The sequence below is a fragment of the Falco peregrinus genome, chromosome 3, assembly GCF_023634155.1.
Source record: "Falco peregrinus isolate bFalPer1 chromosome 3, bFalPer1.pri, whole genome shotgun sequence".
Lineage (NCBI taxonomy): Eukaryota > Metazoa > Chordata > Aves > Falconiformes > Falconidae > Falco > Falco peregrinus.
In genome coordinates this window covers 106,844,508-106,856,586 of record NC_073723.1, presented here as the reverse complement: position 1 = coordinate 106,856,586, position 12,079 = coordinate 106,844,508, and the positions used below count along the sequence as shown (strand labels likewise).

The window sequence follows — 12,079 nt, the reverse complement described above, 5'->3', positions numbered from 1 at the left end:
CGCATGCGCGCCGGGCGGCGGCGGGGCCGGGGCCATGGCGGAGGGGCTGCGGGCCTTCCGCCTGCGCGGCTGCGGCAGCCCGCAGAAGTTCGGTGTGGCGGCCGGGAGCCTGCGCGGGCTGCTGCGGAAGGGCTGCCGGCTGCTGCAGGTGCGGGCCGGGGGCGCGGCGCGGGGCCGCGGGGGCGGGGGGCCGGCTCGGCTCTCACCCGCCCGGGGCGCAGGTTCCCTTGGCAGGCAGCCGGCTCTGCCTCTGCGAGGACGGGACGGAGCTGAGCGAGAGCTACTTCCACACGCTGCCGCCGCAGACGGAGCTGGTGCTGCTGGGGCCCGGGGAGACGTGGCAGGGCTGTGAGTGCACCGGGGCCGGCCGGGCGGGGGGTGGCCGGCGGCGGGGCGGGTCGGCGGCGGGCGGGGGGGGGGTCGGCGGCGGCGGGGCCCGACCGCGGCCCCTCAGCCCCTCGCCCGCGCAAGCCGCAGGTGCCAGCGACATCGAGCGGTTCCTGGCTGCTTCCTGCACCCAGAGCCGTGCGGTAGTGGAGGCGGCGCAGAAGCTGCTGTCCGACGAGCGGGCGCCCAGGAGGCAGAAGCTGCTGGCGGATCTCATCCACAACCTGAGCGAAAACATCCTGGCCGAGGACAAGGAGGACGACAAGAAGTGGTTCGAAGGTACGGCTGCCGCCCGCCCGGAGCTGCGGCGGGGCACCAGGTCGCACTCTGCTCCAGAGTCGCTTCTGCCAGGCTACTGTTCTTAAAGGAGTTTAAAAATGTGGGAGTCCTTCTGCCTAGTGAGATTTGGCATCTGGTCGGGGGATTAGTTACTGCTTACATTAGCATGCGTTTCTAGGTTTCTTGAAAATATACCTGTATCTGCTATCAGAAAAAGGTAAAAAAACGGTGTTCCCTATCGCTGTATCCCAGATCACTCTGGAACAAATTTTTCCCCATTAACACAGGTCTGCATTTGCAGTACTTTAAGTTTGCTAACAGCATATTGAAATTTGCCCATACGAGCCAGCAAATCTTCCCTTGTTTTCCTTATACCTCCTTTGCAAGGTCCCCCTCCTATTCCCAAGTCATTGTTGCAGTTCTGAACAATTTGATTTTTCATCATCTGTTAGTATTCTGTGTATGCACATCAACGTGTAACATTTAATATCTATAATATCAGCTACTGCTCTCGCTGCATACGCTCTGCATGGTCCTTTTAAGTGCCAAAAGCAGGGTAGTCTTGAACTAGGGGAATAAAAATGGGAAAGAGAAAAAAAACCTGTGCATACTGAGTCTGTGAAAAGGGAGAATGAAAAGGGGTAAGTTTCCAGCCAGGTAGAAGCACAGCACTGCAAGTGCTAGGTTACAACACAATCTAATTGCTTTTAGGTCTAGAGTCTCGTTTTAAGAACAAATCAAGCTATATGCGATACAGTTGCGAAAGCAGAATACGAAGCTACATGAAAGAGGTAAAAAGTTTCTGTTGAAGTAACTTTGTCTCAAGCTGCTAGTAAAAGTAAATCTGTGACCACATGTGTGTGTATATATCTGTAAAAACACTTTTACAGTGCAACATACAGATTGTAGAGAAGAGCCTTAGGCTGCTGTAGACACCATGGAATGATTGGTTTGGTTGGTTGTTTTTTTTTTTTTTACCCCTCCTCTAGGTTAGTAGTTTTATTTCAAATGTTCATCCTACAGCAAGAGATGCATATAAAAGCATAATTGACCTGATGTCAGACAAACTGAAATCTGTGAAATACAACGGATGCTACTTTGACAGAAGAGAGGAGGAAGCAGTCCGCCTGTGCACTATGGAGGGATGGTTCTCTTGTCAGGTACATTCAGCCCTTGCTAAAGCAGAGTCATGCTTCCAACAAGCGGTGGTGTGACTTGCAGTGCTGTTAGACAAAGGGAACAGCTACATGGATGCTTGTGTAGCACAGTGTGAAGTTCGGTTGGGTGATGTCACAGCTTCCACGATCTATGGTTAGTTCTAGCAAACGGGAGCGCTGTGCTGGGGTGACAGGCAGTACACCTGTCATCACAGCCCTCTTGATTTACAGGGGCCTTTTGACAGAGATGACTGCCCATGTAAGCATTCAATCAACCCCTACAGTAACAGGGAAAGCAGAATCCTCTTCAGTACCTGGAATCTGGATCACATGTATGTACAAAGTATTAATCTACACTTACCCATTTCATGCCCTTCATCTTAGGCAGGAAAGGTAGAGCCATTGAACCTTTACCCCCTGCCCTGTGCAGTTAGTTCCCCTAAGAATAGTGCATTGTGATAAAAAGATGCTTGGATGCTGCAGCTGTTTGCAGTAACATAAAGTCCTGAAGACAGATTTATAATGTCTCTCATTAGCTGCTTTGCTTCCCTTCACATTTTCTTTGGATGAGAACGTACCCCTCCTCACCATGTTATCCTTTGTGGCAAAAAAACCCAGGCCCATTTTCAGGCATTGTGTACTTGTGAAGTAAACAGGATTTGCTAAACTAATGTCCTCAGGAAAAAAAAATTATAAACCTAGTTACGGTGAAAGAATTCAAATTCTGCCTGGCTCTAAAAGAAGATGGCGGCTTGATTATTATGAAAAAGCTTTTGACAGCAATATTGTTTTCTTTTGTGTACTATAGAATAGAGAAGAAACGTGCTGTTGTCCCAGAACTGGCAGAAGCTGTCAAAACACGAGATGGAAGAGAAGTGAACTGGGAATATTTCTATCAGCTGCTGTTTACAGTGGATAATTTAAAACTTGTACATATTGCTTGCCATAAGAAAACCAATCATAATCTCAGTTGTGACAAAACTAAAATTTACAGAAAAAGGAAGCAAAACCACAAGATTTCGTAGTGCTATCTCTGGAACTGACTTCTGCTTTTTTCAAAATCATGTCATGTGGTATCACTTTTAAATAGCTCTAGTTTCTTAAACAAGAACTTACGTAAGTCTCTGGCAAAAGAGACTTGCCAAGTAATTCAACTGCAGTCTTAAAAGCATACGTTCATAATTCTACTCTCACTTACTGCAAGCCTTCCTTAGATCACACTGTGTTAAGTGCAGTAAAACAGATGTGTGTCAGGGTATAAAAATGAGGTCAGAGGCTGGCACTGATTATGCCCTACGATCTCCTTCTTGCTGTGACAAACATAGGCCCAAAACTCACAGTACATGGAAACGAAACTTGGACAAAACATTTCTTAAGAACTGAAGAAGGGGTCTTGTAGTATTTCTCTGACCATTAAGCCAAACAAAGAATATGTTAGGATAATTCTGTTGCTCTGTGCCTTTTCCAAGCAGACAACCACTGTATTTCAGGTATGCCAAGGGGCAATTCAGTGACTGAGCGGCTGGCTCCTCTGTACCTAAACACCTGTGCTCATCCACAACCACTCTATTTACTGGTGCTTTAGCTGTGCATCTCCTAGAGGGAAGAGCAAGGCCCTTTCTGTCTTTGCTTTTACCACTTTTGTTCTTTGTCATCTTTCCAATTCATTTCCCTCTCCTTTCAAACGTTTTCTGCATCTTTAGCTTGGAGTTTGCCTGAAGCAATACAAGCAATGTTACTGTAATAATAATAATCATGTTTACCTGCTGCTTTAGAGAATACTGCTTTTGTAAGACACTTCCTACCTCCGGTAACAAAATACAAATAGATCAATTTTTACTTGATTTTTTAGTTTGTTTTTAAATAGCAGCTGATAGCAACTGAACTCTTAAGGACTGGCAGTGTAAATGATGTGAATTTTTAAAAAATAAATATAATCGCCACTATCTTTCTCTGTGTTTATGTGGAAGCAGAGGTGCATGCGTGGTTAGTGCATGCGTGGTTAATTGGGTGTAATATAGCATGGCCAATTCAGGCTAGGAAGACTGGGCACAGGGAAACAAACACGTTGATGAATGGAACACTAGCTACTTTCTGCTACATAAATAACTTCCCTGATCTCTAGGGTAGACTTTTTTTTCTACCGTGTTGTTGGTGTTCTTTCTCACCTGGGTAAATTCAGCTAGTCCACACAGAATTGTATTAAAATAGCATTGCTGTGTGACCTATACCTTACTATGTCTTGGAAATGCGGGAACTTTGCTGCAGAGAGTACTGATTTACTTTTAAACAACACACTCAATCCCCCTCCCAAACATTTCAATACGAAAAGTAAGTCTGTGTGTTTTAAAGATGGGATTTCTAATACCAATGCATTTAATCAATCGATCCTTCCAGATTGCTTTACTGAATATACGTCATCGGTAACTAAGCTAGAATGCACCTGACACTCTTTTGACATTGGGGAAGGCATCACAGCTAACATTCTGATGACAAACACAATGTCATCTGTACGGCATGCTTCCTACAAACAAAATCACCATTTTGCACAGTGCTGAAATGAAAATGAATGTGTGTGAAGGCATATTTGCTACAAAGAGGCAGTAGCAAATATGGCATTTAAGGAAAGCTGGGAGAGCTACTTCAAGATGGAGTTGTGCTGAAAACCATGAATATGCTATTAAAAGATTAGATTTTTCTGTGTTACAGAATTAGAGTGAAAAGGAGCCAAAAAATACCGTTGACAGAAACAGTGCATCAGCCAGAGTGGAAATGTGAATAAATTAACATGTCATGCATATACAATTTGTTTGGCTTACAACTTTTGAATGTTTAACAGGCTATAGCTGTAGAAATTAATATTTATTTAAACCATCTGCTGATAACATCTTTATATTTTTAGAAATGTAGAAGAAACTGTAACAATAAAGATCTGGAAGCTTATGGCATAATCACACTTTCAAAGAAGTATTATAAACACTGGGTGAGTTAACACTTCCTGAAATCTGAAGTTGCTCATTATTTTCTGAAAATGCAGGTCAAAATCACAAGTTTGGGGAACTGACCCATATCCTTAGCACTCATTCATATACCCATCAAGTCCGACATGGGATTTCGTTCCTCCTTTATCACCACCAATGCATTTGTTTGCAAAATTCTTATTCCTAACCCTTGAAGTCAATTGAAAATACTGTGGTGGGCTGCATTACACAACCATTATAAAAAGCAATGCTGACACCTGGTCTGGTGGAAGAAGGGAGCAGTCAGCTTTACGTGGTGGTCCTTCAGAGAACTGACATGCAATAAAAATGCACTCAACTTCCACGAATTAACAACACTGAACTCACACAAACATCCATGCATTGTGTTTTGCTGGAAGAACTGCATTTTACATATTTAATTGGTTCTGGTTTAGAAGTAAACAATGCAACACAACTTGCACAACAGAGGCCAGTGTCCCCCTTTGTACTGGGCAGTCAACTGGCCGTGTCACTATCTGGATGCTGCAATGGCAGACATCGCAGAATTAAAAGAAAAAGGCCCTTGTTCTAACATGTTTTTCTTGGCTGTTTTTAAAAAAGGACCAAGACCAAGTGTTCACCCCAGGTAGGGTCTCAAATTTATATATAAAAAAGCAATAAGAACTTATATTTTCCCTGTTCTTTTCCTAAGTATTTGAGGTAAAACAATAAATTACAATTTACTTCCAACTCGCTGAAAATTCAGTTAAGTCTTTGCCTTGCCCCAGATAACCGTGGGAGAATACTGTCTCTGCCAATTCCAGAAAAACAAACTCTACCAGTCCTCTCTCTCAGAAAAGCAAACTCAGACACCTTACGTCAGGAACATAACCAACCATCATTACGTGGTTGCAAAGAAAAAGGTTTAATTTGATAACACTTTGTTGTTAGGCAACATCCTCTTCCTCCTCCTCCTCATCTTCCTTTGCAATAAAATGCAGTTTTCTGGATTCTCGCCTGCTCATCATTGTGCTTGGGAGTGCAACTGCTGGGAGATCCTTTAAGAAAAACATAAAATCATAAAGGAAAGTCTGTTGTGGCAAACGGCAGACCTCCTGCCTCTCCAACACCTCACATACTTCAACATCCAAGACACAAGGCACCAACACACACCTCTTCACTTGGAAGTGGTGGCATAAACCCATAGCTATAGCAGAGGGACTTTGAGGGTATGTGGTCATGGAGAGGGCTGGCATTCCATCTGCAGGCTCAAGGATACAGAGAGGGTGAAATGCTCCACAAACAAGTCCACACTACTTCCACTAAATACCATTCCTCATGAAACACCTAAAAGAAGGCAGCATCACTTGCCCAAAGTTACAGTGTACTAAAGGCAGACCTGGGGCTTGAATTTAAAGCTCTGGTCTTTGATCAATGTGAAAGCAGAGGTGGCCAGAATCCAGCTTCCTTGCCAAAGAGCTACAATAATCGCTACTAAGAAACAGTAAAAAACTATTTTGACAGTAATGCTGTGTCTCCAGAATATAGCCGTGTACGTCATACGGAATTGGACTAGGTAATCTAAGTAAGAGAGGTTTTACATCTTAAATTAATTTGTCTGGGCAATTAATTTCATCTCTGATTGAGACAATTCTGTCTAGGGGCCAGGGATATGAGTCCAGATGTCTACTGATACTGGTCAAGTTTGCCTACAATTTTGACGCTAGCCTAACTTTGAAGATGCAAGACTTCAGGGTAACAGACCCGAGCCTGTAAAGTGTGAAGAGACTGTCACCATCTTACCTGCAAAACCCCAACATCTCCAAAGATACGGTCCACTGGCATTGGCTGGTTGCTGTCTTCATCCAAGAAAGCACTATTGTCCAGTTGTATTGGCTTCTTTGGGAGATCTGCATCCTCCAAGCTGGGCCCATCTGAAAGTACACTTTTACAGCTGCTTTCCTCTTCAGTGCAGGCATGATGACACAGATTTTCATCATCATCCATTTTTGATGGAGCACCGCTTGATTTCACTGAATGTGGCTTGAGAGAAACATTATGCTCCTTTTCCTGTTTCTCTTTGTTAGTCTCTGGAATGTCTTCACCTGTTTTCTGCTGAGTTATATCACGATCTCCTGAATCTTTTGAATGTCCATCCCCATCACGTGTTTTCAGCGTTTCCCCCAATGCAGTGAGGCTTCCACTTCCACACTCAAGTCCTTCCAGTTCTGATTTTACTAGACTCTTCTCACATTTTTGCCTCTTTGAGGGTGGTCTGTCAGCTGCTTCATGTGAAGAACGCTGTTAGAAAAAAGGTAAGATCCTAAATAAGATTACTTGAAATAAAGAAAAATAAAATCACTGCATCTCTTTAGTTGCAAGGCTGCATGTGGAACTGAAGGGCTCTATCAAGTGAGCGGCACCTCGATCCAAAGCTATATTGTTAAAAATATAATTAGTAGCAAGTGCACATGAAAAGAAGAAAAGAGGAGCAGATAGCTTACACTAAACAGTCCATCACCAGTGGAAAGCTGCTTTTCAAAGCATAAACAAGCACTGTACATGTCTAACTGGCATTTTTGTATTTTCTTAGGGATGTGGTAGATGGCAATTCAAGCAGCAGACTGGTACAGCCAAGCATCCCACCACTTGCTAGCGGCATACTAAGGGCCTACCGCCCCTTTCAGCAGTAACAAATCCAAAATCCGGCCTAGTAGCACACAAACCTGCCCCCGCACCGTATTCTGCACGCAGGTGTCTAACAAAGCGGCGGGAAAGCAGGAAAAGCAAAAAACCGTATAAATTTACCAGGGAATTCCCTCACGGTGACGCGCAGTTTGTCGCGGTTAATAATCAGCCGCAACCCCCCTGCAGTGCCGCGGCCCGGTCCCCCGGCGCTCCCGCTCCCCCCGGGCCCCCGGCCCTCTCCCCCGAACGCTCTCCCCCCAGGCCCGGCGCTCCCGCTCCCCCCGGCCCTCTCCCCCGAACCCTCTCCCCGCAGGCCCCGGCTCTCTTACCAGGCTCGTTGTCCGCGGCCCTCGACGGGCCGCCGCAGGGGCTTCCCCCGTGGGCTCAGCAGAGGCGATTGCCAAGGGCCTGTCCTCCAGGGACCCCTTCACACAGCGCCCACGAGGCCGCTGCCGCCGTGGGAGAGCCGGGCCATGGGTCTCCGTGTGGCTCCGGCCCACCGTGACCGCCCGCCGCGCCGAGCCGCCCGCCACCATCTTGAGGAGAGCGCGGGAGCTCTCGATCGCCATCTTGTGGAGCCTCCTCGCCTGAGGAGCTGCCCGCCCTCGCCATCGCCCGGCTCCCCGGCAGCCGGCCGGCCCCCGGGCCAAAACGGCGGGCGAAGGGAGCCCTCGTCCCCGCTCGGTGGTGGGACGGGCCGGGGCCGGGAGCCCGCCCCAGCCTGCCGCAAGCAGGGCGGCCCGCCCGGGCCCATCGCCCAGCTTTCACCCACCGGCAGCTTTACGTTAAAATAAGCTTTAGCAAAGTGAGAACAGAGGAGCTTGCCTCCAGATCTCCCTGATGGGCAGCTGCCTGGGGGAAAAACCCAAACAAATTCTGCCTGATCGTTCTATAGGTTATAAACGCTTCAGATCTTTTGCTTCCCATTGTGTCTTCCTTCTGGAGCGATGCTTGCTCCTGTTGTATGATGTGCGGTCTGGGAGTTATTATTCAGATATGCCTCTCAGTTCGTTTCCACAGCCCTCAGGGAACAAATTATGTCAGTAACTCAAATCCCTCTTTAACTTCAAGGACTCTGAAGATAACAAGATGAATTTCTGTGTAGCAAAGCACCCCGACACCTAGATTTAAGTATGTAATTATCTTCACTTATTTTATTGGGGGAGGCGAGGTAGCACACTTGCCCGTTTTGAGAAATTGAAGGTACTGCGTGCCCTGACGGTCTGCGCCGGAGGACGGACGGCAGCATCCGCTGCAATGGAGCCCAGGGGCTCTATCCATCACATTAAACTACAGCTCTTTCTTCTGTTAATTCAGTGCTTTGAGGACGCTGTGGGGATTTTTATAATTCTGTCCGGCTGAGGGCACAGGAGCTTGTTTCTTTATAGCAGCCTTTAATGTTCTTGCTCATTGCAGAGCCATACCACAAGTCTCAGTGGTTTGAGGATATTACCTGTGCTTCTCAATCCAGCTTAGCTGATAAAACGCTTGTCCATTCATTCCGGCCTTAAAAAACATGAGCAACAATTTCTACCGCAGAAATAAGTGGCAAGAACGTACCTATGGGAATATTCAAGTAAGACATTTTTTCTCAAAAGCATAAAGTCTCGCAGTTAAACTGCCGAGGTTTGGAGACATGCCGGATACGTTGTTCTGCAATTTCTCTTGGTGCTCAGGGGTCCTTCTGTGCTTTGTTCTTTGGCTGAGGTAATTCATATTCTCCTCAAAAAGCTTCTCAAGTTGCTCCACTCTCACAGTGTTGTTGCTTGCAGCCACAGAATACAGATGATTGTTTTTATTAGGCAGTGAAAACTTATACTCTCTCTCGTAAACAGAACAGGGCTAGAACTGGCTGAAGAACAGCATTTCTGCAGCTGGAAAACTTGGTGGTGGTTTTAATTTCCCCAATGAACTGAAAATAGAGGAAGAATTTTGAAAATTTTAAGAAATACTTTTCACACGATATGTTTCTCATTCTTTATGCTGCTTTGTAAAATTGACGGGTGTTTGAGCAATGAGGGCAGGGGTCGCTGAGCCTGAAGCAGCTTTCTGTGCTCTGGTGACCCAGCACAGACGTGAGCTCAGAGTCTGTGGCAGCACATGGAGCAGGAGATACACAACCACAAGCACCCGGGACTGTTTGGGGTGGTCTTGGACACTTTCAAGGACAAAGCAACTTAGGCAGATGAAGCCAGGGTGCCCTTGAAGAGCTCTTGTCAGTGCATTCTTCCCTATGACCACGTTATTTTGTGAGAAAGTGGTGACAATTTTGCAGATGCAGGTGTTGTTGCATTTTCTGAAATGTGGCTGATCCCTGTCTGAGAAAACAGCTCTCACATAGCGCGGAGAGCATTCCGGGAGAAGCAAGCAGGAACACAGATCCCCTCTGAGAGCAGTCCACATCTCAGCAGCAGGCAGTGTCTCCGGAGTGACTTGAAAGGCTACACAGGGACTGCTAACAGCCAAGCAGCTCTTAAAGAGAATCAGAGCAGCACAAACTATTTACATTAAATCCACATTTCCACATAAAAGAGGACTTATTTTCAACAATATTAAGAAGTGGTTTTTATTAGAATCTGTTGTCTAAGCAGGCAGGCAAAAAAAAGAAAAAAAGATTTTGTGAGCTCCCTCATTTTTATGAAAGCTGGCTGGCGAGTATAAAGCAGCAGCTGATGAGCTTATTGAGCAGGAAGGGAGGTTCAGGCTGTGAAACTCGATGTGTAAATTAGCTTCTTGCAGCACTTGTCTCTGCGCCTGTCACTTGCACCAGTGTCCCTGTCTGTTATAATCCTCCCAGTTCATTTGGCTAAACATTAGTGACATGCCAGGGACAGCAGCCAAAAAAAATGTTGCCTGTAAACATACTGGCTGTTAAATGTTGAATGCGAGGTCTATCAAACTAAACCGTCATCCAGCAGGAGCACTGGCTGGTCTTTTCCTGCTACAGGAAAGTTATTTTTAGTGAAGGTGGCTGAATTCTTCATTAGCAGCACCTGGAGAGAAAGCAGGAGGAGGATCCGCTTCCTAATAACTGGCGGCACAGGGAGCCTTGCTCCCTGCTAGACCATGCTGCGGCATCCTTCCTCCCCACCGCCTTTTCTGCCTCCCCAGCAGAGCAAGCACCAGCGGTATGAAGTAGTCTTTCACTCAAGATTTGAAGACACAGCTTTTTAGCTGTTGTTCTCCTCTCCTGTCAAACGATGTTGTCATGCCAACTTGCGTAATGACAGTGAAGTGCCAATTTTGGGCTCCCAGAGGCACTGTCTCCTGGATGAATTCCTGATAAGTTGGTATCCCAGATGGAACTAAAACATTCAACAATGCAACCCTCCGATGCAGCTGTCCTCAACACTGCTGTCTTGAGTACCTTTGCACCACTCAGACTGGATGAGACCTTCATTTTCATTACTGAGGAGTATTCACACTGGGAACTAGGGAGCCCTGACATAGAAATAACTGGGAATTTATGATACATAATGAAACTTTATGATTGCCATGTGAGAAATCTCTTTGAGTCTTATTTTGGATTTCTTGCCTGGTATCTTATCAAGAACCAAATGTGGAAAGGCAGTATCTGAAGAAATTAATTAACACAACTGAGCAGAGTACGTAGGCTTTGCAAGAAAGAGCAAAGAGAAAAACTATGAAATTCATTAAAGAAAAACCTTAAGGGACATCTGAGAAACGGAGACTACAGAGGATCCGTCTCAAGTTGGTGAGCTGTAATACTTGTCTGACTGAGGAGCTGCATGGCACTGACCTCCCTGGGGTGGGTACAGCTGGAGCTGTGGGACTTCTGCCCAGGTCCTGCTGCTGGCAAGCGGATCCTCCCTGCTGTTGGTGCCCCTACCCAGCTTTTGCAACCATCTCCAGCGTTTACATGGCAAATCCTTTTCAAAGCACTCTGCAAACACCCACCAATGAATTTGGAGTACCTGGTTTGCCAAGATTTCCTGCCCTTCCAAAGACTTTAATTGCTTTGAGCAGCATTGATTTTTAAAGCATTTCACAAAACCTAAGTACGTCTCTCCCAGCACAAAGCATCCTTCTGAGACCAAATCATTACCTTTGCTCCGGGAATCTGATTACATGGACTGTGGTGACTTAGCCTCACCGTTAAAAAGCAACAGCTTACAGAAAACTTTTCCTGACTCAATTAAATAGTTGCTTTAGCCGCAGTCATGCAAACAAGCATTCTCTTCCCACCGGTTTCCTCTTTTCCTTATCGTTTTGCTACAGAGATTATGGTATCGTTTCCAAACTCAGCCTGCTTTACCTTTGCTCCCCGTTCAGCATCTCCCAGTAGTGCGCAAGCTCCCAGGTGCCCGGCTGAACTGGGCCCAGCGCCGGGGCGGGCAGGCCGCTCGGGGCAGCACCCGGCCTGAGCCGCCGCCAGACGCTGGGGGTCAGTGTTCCACCGGCGATGCGCCGCCCGCGGCCACGCGTGGGCACCGCCGCGAGGGGCAGCTCACGCGGCCGCGGACACCCCCCGTGGCTGCCCCGTTACCGTGGCACGGGCTCGCCGCCCCGTCGAGCCCTTGTTTCCTCCCGCGAGTGGCCGGGGGAGCGGCTTCTTTGCTGGGGAACCGCAGGGAGCTGGAGCCGTTG

General features: G+C 46.9%; 2 protein-coding genes across 3 annotated transcripts; one reads left to right on the top strand and one right to left on the bottom strand.

Annotated features, from left to right (window-relative positions):
• Positions 1-2: 2 nt before the first annotated feature.
• DFFB (DNA fragmentation factor subunit beta) lies at positions 3-3,769 on the top strand. Of its 2 annotated transcripts, XM_055799540.1 has the most exons (7): positions 3-148; positions 222-348; positions 478-666; positions 1,378-1,457; positions 1,656-1,826; positions 2,055-2,155; positions 2,632-3,769. In XM_055799540.1, exons 1-7 carry the CDS (start codon positions 35-37, stop codon positions 2,846-2,848), a joined length of 999 nt encoding a protein of 332 aa, XP_055655515.1. In that variant the 5' UTR covers positions 3-34; the 3' UTR covers positions 2,849-3,769. The 2 variants fall into 2 exon arrangements, with proteins under 2 accessions (XP_055655515.1, XP_055655516.1); XM_055799541.1 differs by lacking the exon at positions 1,378-1,457 and having other exon boundaries at positions 1,690-1,826.
• Positions 3,770-4,670: 901 nt separating this feature from the next.
• C3H1orf174 (chromosome 3 C1orf174 homolog) lies at positions 4,671-8,087 on the bottom strand. Its single transcript, XM_055799542.1, has 3 exons — positions 7,801-8,087; positions 6,587-7,084; positions 4,671-5,841 (listed from the first exon to the last, which is right to left on the bottom strand). Exons 1-3 carry the CDS (start codon positions 8,038-8,040, stop codon positions 5,731-5,733), a joined length of 849 nt encoding a protein of 282 aa, XP_055655517.1. The 5' UTR covers positions 8,041-8,087; the 3' UTR covers positions 4,671-5,730.
• Between the last annotated feature and the right edge of the window lie 3,992 nt (positions 8,088-12,079).